This window comes from Papio anubis, chromosome 16 (assembly GCF_008728515.1).
Source record: "Papio anubis isolate 15944 chromosome 16, Panubis1.0, whole genome shotgun sequence".
Classification (NCBI taxonomy): Eukaryota; Metazoa; Chordata; class Mammalia; order Primates; family Cercopithecidae; genus Papio; species Papio anubis.
The window spans coordinates 75,881,358-75,898,510 of NC_044991.1; the positions used below are offsets into that span (position 1 = coordinate 75,881,358).

General features: G+C 49.7%; 1 protein-coding gene across 5 annotated transcripts in view; it reads right to left on the reverse strand.

Annotated features, from left to right (window-relative positions):
* Window positions 1-17,153, reverse strand: part of PREX1 (phosphatidylinositol-3,4,5-trisphosphate dependent Rac exchange factor 1) — a 203,428-nt gene that overhangs the window by 83,070 nt on the left and 103,205 nt on the right. For all 5 annotated transcript variants that reach the window (XM_031656828.1, XM_031656830.1, XM_031656831.1 and 2 more), the window contains one exon: window positions 403-564. In XM_031656828.1, coding sequence (XP_031512688.1) covers window positions 403-564 — 162 coding nt within the window. The remainder of the gene's footprint in view (window positions 1-402; window positions 565-17,153) is intronic.

Sequence of the window (17,153 nt, forward strand, 5' to 3'; positions counted from 1 at the left end):
GTGGACGCTAAAACACTACCCTTGACGTTGGCATCAATAGTTCAAAGGCCTCCACATACCAGGCAATGCATGAAAGAGAAGGGGTAGGGAGATAACAGGGGATAGTGGGGACTGAAGGAAACTAGAAGCTAAAGTGACTATTTCCATGAGATATAGGGGCCCAGTGTCACCAAGTTTTTAAGAGAAACTTGAAATGCGATTTTTTATTTGGATTTAATTGAAAAATAATTAAGCAATCTTTTGCAAACACTCCGTAGGCCAAACAAAATACACTGCAGACTGAACTAGGTGCTCAGGCCTTAGTTCATGCCTGCAGCTGTGCACTTCCTGGCCCCCTGCAGCCCAGGAGGCACCCTCCTGTCCTCCTGCAGCCCAGGAAGCCCCCTCCTGTCCTGTACACACCTCCCAGCCTTCAATGTGGGACTGCAGCTGCTCCAGGGCTTCCAGCTTCTCCATCTGCCGCTTGGTCTCATTGATGTTGGAGCAAACGGTCTTCATGGCCTGCAGGGCACTCTGGACCGCGGGGTGGTCTGGGTGCTTGCCGGGAGTCCTCTTGGCCAGCTCCTGGGGTAGAACAGAGGTGGGGAGAAGAAAGCAAGACATCAGTCCAGAGGAGACCCAGGCCAGAGCTGAACCCAAGAAAACAGACAAAAACTCCTTGCCTGGTGGACATTATATTCTAGCAAAGGAGATGAGCCAAAGAAAACTCAGGTATGGAATCTAGTGTCAAGCAGTGGTAAACACTAGAAAGACAAATCAGAATGACGGAGAGGGAAGCACTGTTTCACAGGGAGGTCAGGGGAGGCCTCTCTCTGGAGGTGATGTTTGAGCAGAGACCCTGGATAGAGCAAGAGAGAGAGCCCTGCAAAAACCCGAGGGGAGGGCCTGACGGGCAGGGGGCACCGTGCTGCAAAGAGTCCAGGGTGGGCACACGTCTGGTATGTAATGAGGAACAGAAAGGAGGCAGTGTGTCTGGGGTGGAGTAAATGAGAGAGAGAAAAACAGAGATCCACGGTCACAGAGGTGGCCCCAACACTGCCCCTCCCCGGGCCTGGATTTCTTATCTGTAAGATGGGTATAAAAAATACCCCACCTTCACAAGGATATGGGACTGAGCATGTAAAGTGGCTCTTAATCCATGAGAAGCCCCCTGCCCCCACCATTTCCCACTGCCAGCTCACCCCCAAATTCAGACACAGGCTGGGACATTGCAAAGGCCAGGCCAGTCTTAATCAAAGATTCCAGCCACTAAGTGTGATGGGAGAGGAACTGAGGAGGAAGGGATTAGCTGGGACTTGAGATATCAGGGAAGATTTTTCAGGCCAAATTACCCAAATCACCCAACCGCCCCTGCCAGCCTTTCATCCCGAACTGTGCTGGCAGAGATAAGTTTCTTTAATCATCTGACCCAGAAACACGCCTAACAGCTCCAGTCTCTCTCCTATGCCCTCTCTCTCTGCTCCCTTGACGATCCAGATAACGTCCCCGCAGATGTGACACTCTTACATCGTAGTTATGAGCACAAACGTAGGTTCAAGGGCTGACCCTGCCCCTCACTGTCTGGGTGACCTTGGGCCAGTCCCCTCTCCATCGTGGGCCTCGGCTTCATCATCTGCAAACCTGTGATGATGAGGATGATGGTGATGATGAAGGCAGCAATTAATGTCTACTGAGCCTTTGCTCCACGTTTTTAAGGTAGCTTCCATTTTGAGGCACAGCAAGAAAGCCTTAGGTCTCCAAGAAGTACAAGGAGGAACTGGGTTTTGAACCCAGGCTGTCTGGTACTTCTCATGGTTGTGGTTAGGGATAAATGAGGCACTATAGGAAAAGCACCAAGTACACATATAGTAAGCACTCAATATATGCAAGCCATTAGCATTCTCCTTGCCGTATGACAACAGGCTAGCTGTAACTGTGAGCAGCAAACTGCCACAAAAGGGTGTTGTTCTGAGCACTCCCTGGAGAAAACAAACTCCAAACACATCCCTTCTCCATTCACTTCTTTTCTGCCCTGCCTGAAAACAAACGTCCTCTTTTCTGAAGACCAGGTCCTAAGATTCCCAAGGCCCAGCTGGTCTGCATCATCAGGCCCCTGGGACTTTGCTGAGCTCTTGCCATGCACCCAGGCAATGTGCCCAAAGGATGCAAAACAAGGGAGATGGAGCCCTGCTCTTCCTCTGGAGGCCCCAGCAATGAGGCTGGAAAGGCACTTCCCCGGGGGCTTGAGAGAGGCCCAGACAGCAGCGCCATATGCTGAAAACGCTGGTGGTCAATCAGAGAAGCAAGCCCGGAAGGCTTCAGGAGGAAGCAACACGAAAGCAGGCAGGGCACCCAGGGCCAGCTCTGCTAATGCGGAGTGTATTTCAACTCATTCTTCACTCAGCAAATACTGGCTGAGCAACTGGTGCAAGCCTGAGCCATGGAGGCTAGGGAGAGAACAAGACGGTCCACTGGGAGCTCATGGTCAAGAGTAGACCAGTCAACAAGGTAATGACTATTACTACTACCAACAGTAACAACAGCTAATATTCAGCGAGCCCTCATGCACCTGTCAAGCTCGTTTGATCCTCACATCAACCCTATTAGGTAGGCACCGTTATTCTTCTCATTTGACAGATCCAAGACCTGAGGCACAGAGAGGTCAGACTGTTTGTTCAAGGTCACACAGCACATCTGAGCCCACCCAGTCTAACTCCAGAGTTTGTGCTCTAAATTCCCATGCTATTTACAACTTTTAGACAGTGAAGTATGAATACTTTCCTCTCAAATAAATGTATAATTTATATGAATTAAAGGGACAATGAGTGAGGGAAGTGCCATGGTCTGAGAAGATCTCTCTGGAAAGACAGGCTTGCGAGCAAAGCTTGAATGAGGTGAGGCCACAGGCCGCACCGCATCTGCAGGAATAGCACTCCAGGAAGGAGAAGAGCACGTGCAAGGGCCCTGAGGCAGCGAGAAGCAGCAGGCAGGCCAGCGGAGCTGCAGTGGGGCGAGTGAGAGAGAGGGATGGACCATGGATTCAGACAAGCATGCTAAGGCCAGATAACATTAGGCCATAGTGGGGTGTTTGGGTTTCCTCCCATGAGCACAGAGGTGTGATGGGGGGATGAGCAGAGACCTGACACCATCCTCTCACCCTTTAAAGGACCTCCCTGGCTGCTGACAGGAAGATGCACGGGATGGAATGTGCAGTGAATATAAAGTGGGAAGACCAGTTATGGCTACTGCCAACTTCCAGGCAAGAGCAGAGGGTGGCACAGAAGCTCTGTGCCTCATTCACTCCGTGCACACATGTGTCCACTCAGCCAGGCTCCAGTGTACCTGGCCCCATGTGGGCTCTCTGTTGTGCACAGATGACGGCAGACACTCCCCTAAGCCCTCCTGGAGTCGTCAGCCTGCTTGTAGGCATGTCGACAAAGTTACAATACTAGACCGCGATCTTATGACCGTATTCAGTAACTCCATTCGATTCAGCAAAGCTACCCCAGACCCAGGTTCCCTGAAGTGGTTTTTGGCATCTGGACCTTTGTGAGTCCAGCCAAGGCCAGGGAGTGAATGTGGCCAGTCAGCTCCTGGTGGGCAGGAACAGAGGCTGCCAGTTAGTGAGACCCCCGCCCCAGGTTCTACCCATCATCCCTTTCATCCAAAGCAGCGGTCAAATGACAGTCCGAGGACCCAGTCCAGCCCATCACTTGTTTTTGTAAAAAAAACTTTTATCGGAACCCAGCATCCTCATTCATTGACATATTGTCAGTGGTTGCTTTTACACTACAATGACAGACTGTATGGATCTCAAGGCCTAAAATATTTACTAGCTGGTCCTTTAATGGAAAAGTTTGCTGGCCCTTCGTTAAAAGCAACAGAACTGATTCTTAGTTGAGCATAAGGGCACCTGGAATAAAGGCCACACGCCCAGTCCGCCTGGACACTAGGTTCTCGTGGATGGAGTGTGAGCAGAAGTGCCAGGTGCAGTTTCCCTTCTCCTTTCCCTCTTCCTTGGCTGGAATGTGGGCATGGTGTAAGCACCTGAAACCCCGGTGGTGAGGGCCACTCCTCAGGGCTGGCAGAACTTGGTGCTGTCAGCCTGGAGCCACCATACTGCCCTGGACTGCCTTGACAAAAAGAAGCTTAGATGTTGTTTAAGCCACTGTTGCTTCGGAGCTCTGCCACTGCAGCTAAAACATATCCTATTACAAAAGACCCCACTGTGTTGTGGCACTTGGGATAAATTCACCACGAAACCGCGTTCTTCCTTCTGCTGGCTCTGTTTAGCTTGGCCATCAGTGAAATTACTTTGCCTCCCAATGGCCCTAGCAGGCAGGTGCTTCTACTATCCCCACCTGACAGATGAGGAAGCTGAGGCTCACACAGAGGCAAGGTCTACTGCCCAAGGTCAGGGACAGCTAAATGGCTACACGGTCCAGCTCCAGAGCTCACATTTCTGAATCACTATTCTGTGATTCTCCAGCCTGAGGCCCTGGGCCACTTCCCACCTCCCCCAACAAATAGGAAGCCCTCACCACTTTTATTCTTGAAACTAAAACCTGACGGGCCCACGGCACCCCTCTGACGGGCACTGCCACCACATCTGCTCCTCCCAAACCCTGGATGTTGGAATCTCAGTGATTCTCCTCCAGTGGTTCCCCGTGGGGCTGCCAACACCCAGTAGTTAGTAAAAGTGAAAAAAAGGGCTGCTTCCCTTTTCTGTCTGGCTGCCTCTATCTCTATTCTTGCTCTAGGTCAGTGGTAGGGGTAGGGAATTGAAACCAAGCAAGGCCTGGCCAGGCCCAAGGCTGGACCAAACCCGCAAGGGAAGTGTTAGCTTTGGTGTCTTGGTTCACAGGGGTGTGTTGGCTCCATTCTGTTGAGCTTCAAAAAATGAGGGCCCATTCCTGCCTCCAGGCCTTTGGACTTGCTGTTTCCTCTCCCGGCACACTCCTTCTCAAGATCTGAAGAAGTAACAGCCAAGCATGGTGGCTCATACCTGTAATCTCAGCACTTTGGGAGGCCCAGGCGGGCGGATCACGAGATCAGGAATTCGAGACCAGCCTGACCAGCACGGTGAAACCCCGTCTCTACTAAAAATATAAAAATTACCCAGGCATGGTGGTGCACACCTGTAATCTCAGCTACTTGGGAGGCTGAGGCAGGAGAATCACTTGAACCCGGGAGGCAGAGGTTGCAGTGAGCCAAGATCATGCCCCTGCACTCCAGGGGCAATACAGTGAGACTCCATCATAAAAATAAAAATAAAATAAAAAAAGAGGCAACATAGTACTGTATAAAGATAGGCCTAGAGATCAATGGAAAAGAATTGTAGCCGGTGGCCAGCAGTTCCAGACCAGCCTGGGCAACACAGAAAGACACCATCTCTACGAAAAAATTTTAAAAACTTAGCCGGACACAGTGATGTGTACCTGTAGTTCCAGCTTTTGGGAAGCTGAGGAGGAAGGATCACTTGGGACCAGGAGTTCCAGGTTACAGTGAATTATAATCGGGCCACTGCACTCCAGCCTGAGAGACAGAACAAACCTGTCTCTATTATCTCTTTAAATAAAAAAAAAAAGGGGGGAGGTTGATAGGTGCAGCAAACCACCACGGCACATGTAGACCTATGTAACAAACCTGCACATTCTGCACATGTAGCCCAGAACTTAAAAAAAAAAGAAAATCAAAAGTAAAAATCAATGCATATCAAAAAAAAAATAAGAGTCCAGAAATAAATCCTTATGTTTATGGTCAGTTAATTTTCCACAAGGATGCCAAGGCAATTAAATGGCCAAAAGAACCATCTTTTCAATAAGTGATGTAACTGAATATCCATGTGCAACAAAATTAGGCTGGCCCCTTCCTCACGCCACACACAAAAATGGACTAAAAATGGATCACAGACCTAAATGTTAAGAGCTGAAACTACAAAACTGTCAGAGAAAACATAGAAGTAAACTCCTTGTGACCACAGGTTAGTAGGCAAAGTGCTCTTAGATACGACCAAATGCACAAGCAACTTAAAAAAACATAGATAAAGTGAATTTCATTACAATTTAAACTTTTGTGCTTCAAATGATACTATCCCAATGTGAAAGCCAAAAAATAAATAAAATTAAAAAGGAAGGGAAAAGACAATCCGCATAATGCAGGAAAATAGTATCAATTACACATCTGATGAGGAACTTGTACCCAGAATATATAAAGAACCCTTACAACTTAACAACAAAAAGATGAATAATACAAGTAAAAAACAGGCATAGGACTTGAACAGACATTTCTCCAAAGAAGATATACAAATGTCCAATAAGCAGACGAAAAGATGTTCAACATCATTTGGGAAAATGCAAAACAAAACCAAACTGAGATACCACTTCACATCTACTGGAACAGCTATAATCCAAAACATGAATAACAACTGTCGGTGGGGATATGAAAAAAACAGAGCCCTCCTACATTGCTGGTAAAAATATAAAATGGTGCAGCAGCTTAGGAAAGCAGTTGGGCAATTCCCTTGCGACACCATGATCCAGCCATACCTGAAGCCATCTATCCATGGCTTTTCAGTTATGTGAGCCTATTTATATTTTACATATATATGTTGTGTAAGTCAGCGTGGGCTAGTTTTTCCATCTCTTATTTGAAAACGTTGCTACTGTTTCAGAGTCTCAGAGAGAGTGCACAGATATGGAATCTCGAAGGTGTCCCAGTTAGTCTCAGACAGGCATAAAATGTGGGTATCTTCAAAGCTAACGAGAGCTTGAGCGATACTAACAAAGGTCTAACATGCGAAAGGAGGGAGGTGAGGAGGCTCCTTCCCAATTCAGAACTGAACAGACTGTTCTAATAAATTAGAATAGAGTCACGTTCAAAAGAGACATACTATGGTACTGAAAACCCCGGAATCCATATCCAAAGTGGAACAGATACGTGAACTTCCAGGACTTGGCCCAGAGAAGAGTATTTCTGGAAGGAACCCAAGAGATGCTTGCTTGCTCGCTAAGCATCTTGGGAGAACTACATGATGAAGAGGCCCAGTGGATCTGTAAGACCTCAAGGAGTCCTACGGGACCTGTGCAAGAGACTACTGTTTGGATTAATCCATTCTTACACCACTTGGAGCTTTCTCACAAGGGAGGGGGCTACCTTGTAAGGTAGTAAGTTCCCCATCAATAGAGGTATCAATGATAGATTCACGCCCACTAATGCTTTATTCTAGCTCAAACCCAGTATCAGATCATGAAATTGGAAAGCCCTGTGGTCAAGAGAATGGGTGCTGGGAAAAGGGAGGCGTGGTCTCCACTTCGCCTCCACCACATCTCAGCTGGGTGGCCTTGCACAAGTGACCTCACTTCTCTAAAGCCAAGTGTGCACATCCGTGAAAGAGGCTAAGACTCACCCCCTAAGGCTAATGTAAAGATCCAATGGAGTGATGAATGTAAAAATCTTGGTACCCAGAAAGGACACAATATTTATCATCATCATCATCGTTATGTCTGTGGTAATAGTGACTATTTCTTATGATTTCTGTATAGAAGGAGTAATAGTGAAAACAGAAGTCGTGGTAATAGTCCTAATAGCTAGCATCTACCGAGTACTTACTGTGCACCAAGCACTGCTCGAAATTTAAGTGTATTAAGTCATTTCATCCTCAAATCATCCCAGTGAGGTAGGTACTATTATCATCCAACTCTATATATGAGGAAACTGAGGCACAGAGAGGTTAAAAGCCTCTTGCCCAAGGCCACAGAGACCGGAAGTGAACTTGGCAGATGCCAACCACATCTACAGGCCCCTCTAGAAACAGTAATAGCTGGAAATGAACACCCCCAAATCAGACTCGTAGAATACAAAATGTCTGAGCAGGGCAGGTCCTGGGGATCCTTCAGAAAAACTGAGAGTGGGGAAGGGAGGGGTGTGCCAGGGCTACCCTGTGAACCAGCAGCATTAACCCCTCCAGGACCCAGGCTGAGTTGCCTTCCCCAGCATCCGCCCCTCGAACCCTATGTGGTTTCACGAGTGAGGCCCCAGGCAAAGGCTTCCTAGAAGAGAGGATGTCGGCGCAGAGAAGCCTGGGCTTCCGCGAGATGCCTCACCTCCCTCTCACCCCTGCAATCACATTTACTCAAAGGACGTCCAAAGGTGTCCGCTCTGAGCAGCCCCTTCATGTCCCCAAAACTGTGTACTCAGCCCCCAGCACGGCCATAAGAGGCAGCCTGAGGCGCAGGGCCTCAAATTCCAGGGCAACAAAACAAGCGTGGCTAAGGCCAGCTCCTACTGGCTCACTCAGCCTCACCCAAGGCCCAGATCACTCAGCCTCAACCCGAGGCCCAGGAGAGGACTGGGAGAAGAACAAAGGGCTCAGAGGAAGAGGAGGTGGCAAGGAGCGAGGAGGACGAGCTGCAGAGGCCTACTGCTTCCACCTGCTCCTCTCTCGGGCCATGGAGTCCAGGAGAGGCCACCCCAGCCAGCTCCCAGTGCGGATCTGTGACTAAAGCCTGACCTTCCATTCTCCCAGCCACACAAGGAGGGTGTGGGATCCATGCTGAGCCAGTGGGCCTCAGGCTGGGACTTCCTATGCAAATGCTGGGAAAGGCATGCTCTCCTCTTCCTGGGTGGGCACGCTGGTCACACACAGGCCTGAGGCTGCTGGTGACCAACGATGCCACTGTGAGAAAGCAGCCTCCTGAGCACAAGGCTGGCACTGAGGGAAACACAGCAGGACATGGAGAAATGGAGCCAGGACAGTATCGCCTGAGCCCTGGATGCAGCTGTGCCTGAAGTCAGACCTACCGTCGGTCTTTTCTGCTTTCTATTCTTTTTTAAAACGCAAGTTTAATTAATAAGTTCATAAAAACAATAAAGTAGATTTTCAGTCACTGGCAAGCGAAATTGTCAGAAAATGAATCCATAAACCCACAGTGTGAAAACAAAGCTGCGACTGTCACTGGAAGACGTGACAATACCCACCATTCCCTGTGAGTTGGGGTTGGTGGGGGTTGGAAAGCCATACTGTCCTCTCCACAGACAGAAAAAGGCATCTCATGGAGGCAGGGAGGTGGTGTCACCAGCGGGGTCTGGGTCAAGCGGAACAATACCCACTTTCTGGGGACACCTCAGCCAGCTCCAAGAAGGGGCTGATCCTGCACTCAGTGACTTGCCTCCAGTCACACAGGCCTGCCCAAGGCTCTGCCATCTAAGCTCAGGAAGCCTGGCTTGCTCCTGTACCCACAGTGCTGAAGTCCCCTGCGGCCATACCTAGGGTGACAGCAGAATGCAAATGAAGAGGTGCTAAGGATACCCACCACCACTTTAAAAAAAAAAAAAAAAAGGAAAAGAAAACAAGAAGCGAAAAACATCTGTCCAAAAAAGTCCAAGAGAACCCAGAAGTGAAGAGCTGCCCAGCATTGCAAAAAAACCCACAAACACCCTCCATGCATGCAAATCATATGCAGATTTCATGTAAATGTATTTCCAATTTTAACAATTTCAGCCTCTGCTGCATGTCTAGGAAAACTGTAGTCCCACCAATTAGGAATTAGCAGGAGAAAGGAAACAATGCTTGTGGGTTTTAAAAACTCCTTTCTTCTATTCAGAGGAAAGGTGGGTAGAGTGGGAAGAGGGCTTCTATCAGGAAGTTCCTGTTCTGGCTTTGATGAGGATGTGCTGTGTGATCTTGGACAAGTTGCCTCCCCTTTCTGTGCTATGCCTCCTGGCTATGCAAGGTAGTGATGAGACTAAGCTAAATGCTATCGCCAGCCTCTGTCAACAAAGCAGAAGCTCTAGCCACCCTGGGCTTGCGTTTCCACCTTACAGTAACAGTTGGCTGGGCTGAGCGGTGGCTGCTCCTTAGAAGGGACGAGTGCTCTCTAGTCTGCCACAGTTCCCACCACCTCGCTAAATTACAACCAAGCTACCCACTCGTTTCCTGCATCTGCCCTGCAGGTATCTGTGTTTGTGACCCTAGGTTGGTAGGTCTCTACTGACCCTCCAGGCTCTGACATTCAGGAGCTCTATATCCAACCTTTCAAAGAGGCCCTAGCATGGCTCACCATGAAGTTCTATACCTCTATACAGGCATTTCTCTAGAGCTCTATACAGGCATTTCTCTAGAGAAAAGGGTAAAATGGTAAGAGATGGTGGTGATTGATGGTGATGGTAATGGTGGTGGTGGTAGTGGTGATGACAGCTATAAATTCCAACTTAGTGGAAGCAAAAATAAATAAAAATGGAAGAAATAAAGGAAAAAGAGCAACTAAGCCCCAAAAAACTAAAACAATCCAAAATAAAACATGGAAAGAGGCAAAAGCATCAAAAAAAGAGGATACACAGAAATCAAAAAGAAGGACGGCAGAACCAAGTTCAAATAGATTAACACACAATAAATATAAGTGGACTAAATGCTCCTGTTAGAAGATATTATTAGATCACATTTTAAATTGAACTCTATGGAGTTAACAAAAAAAGCACCTGAAGCCTAAGGATTCAGATGGGTCAACCACAAAAGGAGAAACAAGATATTTCAGGAAAACACTAGTCAAAAGAAACTTAACGTAGCTACATTAATATTGGAAAAAACAGACGCTGAAACAATAAAAGTAGCTAATATTAAGCACATCTTACCTTTTTACAGACATTTTTCATTTCATCGTTATAATAACCAGTAACTAGGGCAGTATTTCACAGGAGAAAACTGAGGCATACAGAGTTTAAGTCAGATTTCAAAGAGGCAATGCTAATAAGGTCAGGAGCTAGGATTGATAAGCATAAAAACCATTACAATATTTGAGTCACCAACATTGAACAAACATGACCATTTACTCAGTAATATGCAACATGCTTTCATGAGTTTTCTCATGCATTGTCTCATCTGATCTTCACAGCAAGCCTGGGAGGTAACTACCATGCCCATTTTATAGATGGGAAAATGGAGACAACACAGAGAGGTTCAGCAACTTGCTCTTGGTCACACAGCTAAGAAGAGGTAGACTTGGATTTCTGTATTCACTCTTAACCACACACAGTGTAGGAGAAATTAGAATCCAGGCTGGACCCCACAAAAGGTGATCTGGGAAGGCTCCTTCGAAGATGGGGCATCTGAGCACGGCTTCGAAAGGAAGAGGTGATGGCAGGACCACCCCCCGACCAACTCCCCAACAAGGGGTGTCCCGAGGTTAGTGCTCACCACACAGGAAAGAGCCTGAGCACAGGCTGACACAGGTTGAGTCTCTGGAGCAGCTGTGGGCGAGGTGTTGGTGCTTGGCCCGAGAGACAGGATGAAGGGGTGGGCACTGTGGTTGGGGAAGGATGGGGTCAGGGTAGAGGGGGCTGCATTGAAGAGATCTCTGACTTCCTGTACTTTCTCAGCAAGACGGTGACAATGCCCAATCCCCAGCAGATGAGGAGCTCACTGTGTAACATCAGTCAGACAAAAACTCCAAAGAGATAACCCAAAGTATCCAGAATAATAGAAGGACTCTGGGAAATCAAAAGGACAACTGTCCAACAGCAAATTGGCAAAGCATGTGAAAAGGCAACTCTCATGAAATGCACCCACCTTCACTGCCACCACCAGGTCCAGACATCTCCTACCCGAACCACTGAAGCCAAGTACTTCCTGGTCTCCCTGACTCCACCCTGACCACCCCACGGTCCATCCTCCACATCCAGCCAAAGGGACCCTGTTAGAACTAAGGCAGATCCTGTTGCTCCCTGCTCAGACCCTTCCCATGGCTCCCGCCTTACCCAGATGGAAAATAAAGACCTCACAAAGGCCCTGACCTGGCTCCATTACCTCTCTAACCTTCCTCCCTCGCTCTCTCCCTATCCTCTCCTCTCCAGTCACCCTGGCCTCCTCACTGTTCCCCAGACACACCAGGAACAGTCCTGCCCCAGGGCCTTTGAACTGGCTGTTCCCTCTGGAACAATTTTCCCCGAAGTACCTGCTTGACTTCCTCCCTCACCTCTTTCAGGTCTTTGCTCAAATGTTTCCTTCTCAGTCCAGCCTTCCCCGACCACATTATCTAAACCTGCAACCCCCTGAGTGACTCCTGGTCCTTACTGATCTTCTGAACCTGATATTTATTTTTTCCACAGCATCCAAATATTCCATCTAAACAAGCATATACATTCCTTACTCATTTGCCACCATCTCCCCCAAGAAGAATGTCCGTTCCAAGGGGACAGGGGTTCAAGCTGGTTTTGTTCACTTTGTACCCCTAGCACCTCAAGCAGTGCCTGACACATAATAGTTGCTCAATAAATAGGTGGTGAATGAATGAATGGCTTCAAAAACCCTAAACACTGCAGCACCAACTGTGGCCCTCTCTTGGAGGACACTAGGAAGATGGAAAGGCATTTGCTAACAGAGTAGTATTCTACTGTGTGAGTCACTGTTTTTTAATGTTGGCTTCTCCCCTCCCCCCTCCACCCACCCCACATAAAGTTTGCTATGGTGCCACCTAAAATCTTCTGGAAAGCTATGAGTAGCACACGTCCATGCTCTGCGAAACATGTCACTCCCAGCTGTCCCCCTTCACTAAGAATTGAGGTCAACACCTCCCTGACAATGGACCTCACTCAGGCCATCCCAGGAGCGCTGACCTCAGTATCAGCCACTTTCCTCCCAGCCAAGTAGATAGAGGTAGCAGCCGAATGACAAGGTCCTTGCGCTGTACTTGGGTGACAGCTGCATCACCCACAGACAGACATGGGAGGTGCAGGAGACACCAGCGGCTGTGCACCAGACCCAAGGCTGTACCCCAAGCAGCTACTCTGCGGAAAACATCCCTGGACGCAACCCCACTACAGCAGCTGTTCTGAACGGACAGGTCCCAGGATGTGCCCTGTTGGGGCCCACAATGTTTAACAAGTTCTGAATCAAGCTGATACTTGGACATAAGTAACTTTCACCATAAAAGTCCCAATTTCTGGATTCAGAAACAGTTGGCAAGAAGACAGGGGTGGCCTTTCCACACATTCACTAAGTGACCAGGGGTATCTACCCTGTGCAGGCACCATTCCAGGCACTGCGGAAACAGGCCCAAATCCCTGCCTTTGGGGAGCTGACGTCACAAAACCAATCAGGACACCAAGCGTCCCAGGACAGAATGTGAGCCAGCTGTGAAGAAAGATAAAAGCAAGGTGAAGGGGACAGAGAATGGCAGAGGCAGCTCCTCTATCGCAGAGGTGGCCAGCAAAGGGCTTGGGCGGGAGGCACTGGAGCAGCAGAAGCCTGACAAAGTTGAGGAACGAGTCTCAGGAGACATGGGGTAAAATGTCCCGGCAGAAGAAAGGGCAAGTGCCAAGGCCCTTAGGCAGAAACCTGCTTGCTGTGTTCACAGAGCTTCAGGAAGCAAGCCTGGCTGAGCAGAGACGGTCAGAGAGGATCATGGGTGAGACCGTGTAGGACCTTGCAGATGGCAATGGCAAAGAACTTGGACCTTATTTGGAGTGAGCAGAGAGCCCCGGGAGGGTCGTCTGGGGAGAAGTGACATGAACTGACTTCGGTTTAGCTGCTGAGCTGGGAGCAGCCTGCAGAGGACAAGAAGAGGCAGGGAGGCCCGCTGGGGCTGGGGCTGTGGCAGTGGCCCAGCACGTAGGGACTGAAGGCATTAGGAAGCAGCTGGACTCTGGACAGAGTCTGAGAGCAGAGCCGACAGGACCTCCTCATGGCGAGACATGGGGGCGGGGAAAGAAGGACACCAAACATAATCCCAAGGTTTGGTCTGAGCAACCAGAAGGACAGAGGGACTGTCTGCTAAGCTGGGGATGGAGGGGTGGGTGGGGAGGTGGTCTGGGGAAAGGCATGAGTATGCTCGACAAGAGATGCCTGCCAGACACTCAAATGCAGAAACTCAACGGGCAGGAAGACAAGTCCAGGGTCTAGAGGAGAGGTCCAGGCCGAAGTCATCCACATGCAGACGGACTTTAAGGCCATGGGAACATCCACACAAATCCCGTACATGAACCTTCAGAGCAGCGTGACTCACAATAGCCAGAAAGTGGAAACGACCCAAATGTCCGTCAGCTAATGAGTGGATAAACACAACGTGGTCCAGCCACACAACGGAAGATGATTCAGCCACAAAAAGGAAGGAGGCACCGACACACTCCAATGTGGCTGAGCCTTGAGGACATGAGTCTAAGTGAAGCCAGCCAGGCACGAAAGAGCAGCACTGTGTGATTCCACTTGGAGGAAATATCCAGAACAGGCGAAGAACTGACAGAGGCAGAAAGTAGACGAGTGGTCAGCAGGGGCCAGAGGAGGGGTGGATGAGCCGTGAGCGTTTATAGGTCTGGGGTTTCTTTTAGGGGTGACGGAAGTGTTCTAAAATTATTGTGGTAATGGTTGCACAACCCTTGAGTATACTTTTTTTTAAAAAGGCCACAGAGTGGGTAAGGCCACCACAGGAGCAAGTCTAGATGGGTAAACGGCCAAAGGACTAAGCCTGGGGCCCGTCTCTCCTCAGAGGCCCCAGAGACGAGGAAGCAGTAGACGAGACCAAGATCACGTGGCCAGAGAGCTGGGGGCAAAGGTGGCAGCTGCCCCCTAGACAGGATGTGTCCCCTGCAGTCGGCCCCAGGATGGCCCCTGCCCCTGCCACACACTCCAAGTCCCTGCAGGGCCCAGCCCAAGGCTGGAATCTCCAAGGGGCAGGGTCCGGGTCTGTCTTGTTCACAGCTGTGAAGAGCGAGCAGCAACACAGATGTGCGCATCACCAGGAAATAACTAAGAGGATCAGTGACAGTTGGGCCCCCCACCGGGCACCTGCCAGCTGTGCACCAGGGGCATCACCCCAAACCTGAATCATTTCCCTGGCAACATGAATGGAAAAGTCAACAAAGCCTGAAATGCCAACTGTCTATCCCGCGCCTGGGCTGAAGAGTCGAGATAGAATGTTCCGGCTATTCTTAGGCAACGTTCAAGTTCAGCATTTGGGGGCTGTTCCCAAAAAGGCTTTTATTCTCGCCTCTTCCCTCTTCCTACCCAGGCTCCTCAACCTTGAGTGCCCACCCCAAGTGGGAGTTCAGCTCAAACAAGGGGGCTCAGAGGGCCACGGGGACCCCTGCAAGGGTGTCGGAATCTGGAGAAGCCAGAGGGGGTGGGCTGGGGGGTTGAGCTCAGCTGCTTCAAGTTCATGGGATCATCTTTGAAAATCCACTGGAAAATGTGACAGAAAGGAGGAACTCTGGAGGCCAGGGGACAGTGCTCCCCTCAGCCCCGGGTGTTTGCTGATGCAAATATTCCCGCTCTGGTGCCAAATGCCGGGCACACTGAGCAGTTCTGTCAGGCAGGGAGCAAGGCATGGCCCCAACGGGAGTCTAAGGCCTTGCTTGTTCTCTCCTAAACAGCACCCCCCACCCTGCAATCTCCTACTTGATAAACACAGCTAGAGACCAAGGAAACAAGGCATGCCCCCACGGAGTGCAAGTGGGCAGTGTAAACAGCCACCTGGCCAGGACAGCGAACCGCGGCCACCCCATCGCCATTTCCTGCGGGCCATTTCCTCCGCGGGTCGCCGGGCGGTTCTGCCCCTGCTCTCTCTCTGTTCTCCCGGGAATCCAGAGCCCAGGAATCCCACCAGACCAAACTCTGGCACCTGGGGAGATGGGAACAGGCCTCAGAAATGCCCGGGCCTCACATCAAGCTTAGAGTCCACAGTACACACAGGTCCAGCCACACCGTGTGTTAAAATATGTCACGGAAGCTGCAGCTCCAAGTGCCTGCTGGAACCCAGACTTTCGCAAGATCCAGAAACCAAACCTCAGTTCGGGCTCTGGGCTATGGCTGCTGGTTCTTCTCATGGGTCAGATGTTCAAGATTTTGAAATCCAGAGAAGAAGGAGACCAGTCTCAAAACAAAGGGCCACCGACCTTAGACCCCATTTAGGGAACTGAGAAGGGGCAGCATCACTGATACTCCAGCACTTTGGCAGTTTAACTTCCCAAAATGCTCTCAACAGGCAGTAGAGCCATATGGGTAGCGGTGGCCCTCTGGAATCAGAACGCCCAGGTTCTAATCATGATTCTACTGCTTATCTACTATGTGGCCTTGGACAGGCCGCTTCCTTTCTCTGTGCCTCAGTTGCCCCATCTCCAAAAGGGGGCTAATCACAGTGCCTACCTTGCTGAGTTGCTGTTAGAACTAAGTCCATGCTTACTTATCATAACAACCCCATAAGTACCATGAATACAAACCCTATGTTTCAGTGAGAAACTGAGGCAAAGGAAAGGATAGTGACTTGCCCAAGGTCACACACTCGTAAATGACAGAGAAATCCAAACCCAGACTGCTTATGGCTACAACGCCTGGCTCTCATCCAGGGGTCAGCACATTTTTGCTGTAAAGGGCCAGATGGTAAATAGTGTAGGCTCTGCTGGCCACATCCACTCTCTGCTACATATTCTTCTGGGGGTTTGCTTGTTTGTTTGAACAACCCTTTTTAAAAAAGAGTAAACACCATTCTTAGCTCACAGGCTGTACAAAAACAGGCCATGGGCTGTATTTGGCCCATAGGCCACAGTTTTGTCAACCCTGTCTCTAACCACTACAGTACACTGTCTCTTAATGCTGGCAGCTAATCCGAGTTTGAAAGACACACCACACAGATCACACGAAGCACATCTGCAAGCCCGATTTGGTCCACAGGCTACCAGTTTACAAGTTTCACCCGAAGCTTCTTCCACACCCAGGTGAAGACCTGAGCTACAGCATTTCCAAGACCTATTTAGGGATCAAACCCATGGCAAGAACAAGTGCTGAAGCTCCTTTTGAGTTTGCTGGAGAGATCAACAGCAGGAGCAGACCAAAGGAGGCATGGGACAGCTGCGTCTGGCCCACCCCCGTGGCTGTGCACGGCAAAGGTGTGTGTTCATGGGCAGAGCTGATGGCCCCAGGGTCTGGCCCAGCTCAGAGGCTCCAGCATCACCCACCTTTTCCAGCAGAAAACCAAGATGAAGAATGCCCTGGTACTTTTCCCCTCCCCTTTTGCTTCCAGTTCATGGAGCAAAAGTACACAGGCCCCTGTGAGAAGGTGTGTGAATGAGGCCCCATCAGCCAAATTAATCCCCCGGGGAACCTGGGACACAGCTGCCTTCAGGACAGAGCCAGGACAGGCTCCAGCCAACAGCCATTTTGTTCAGCCATTTCCAAGGGCTGAAAC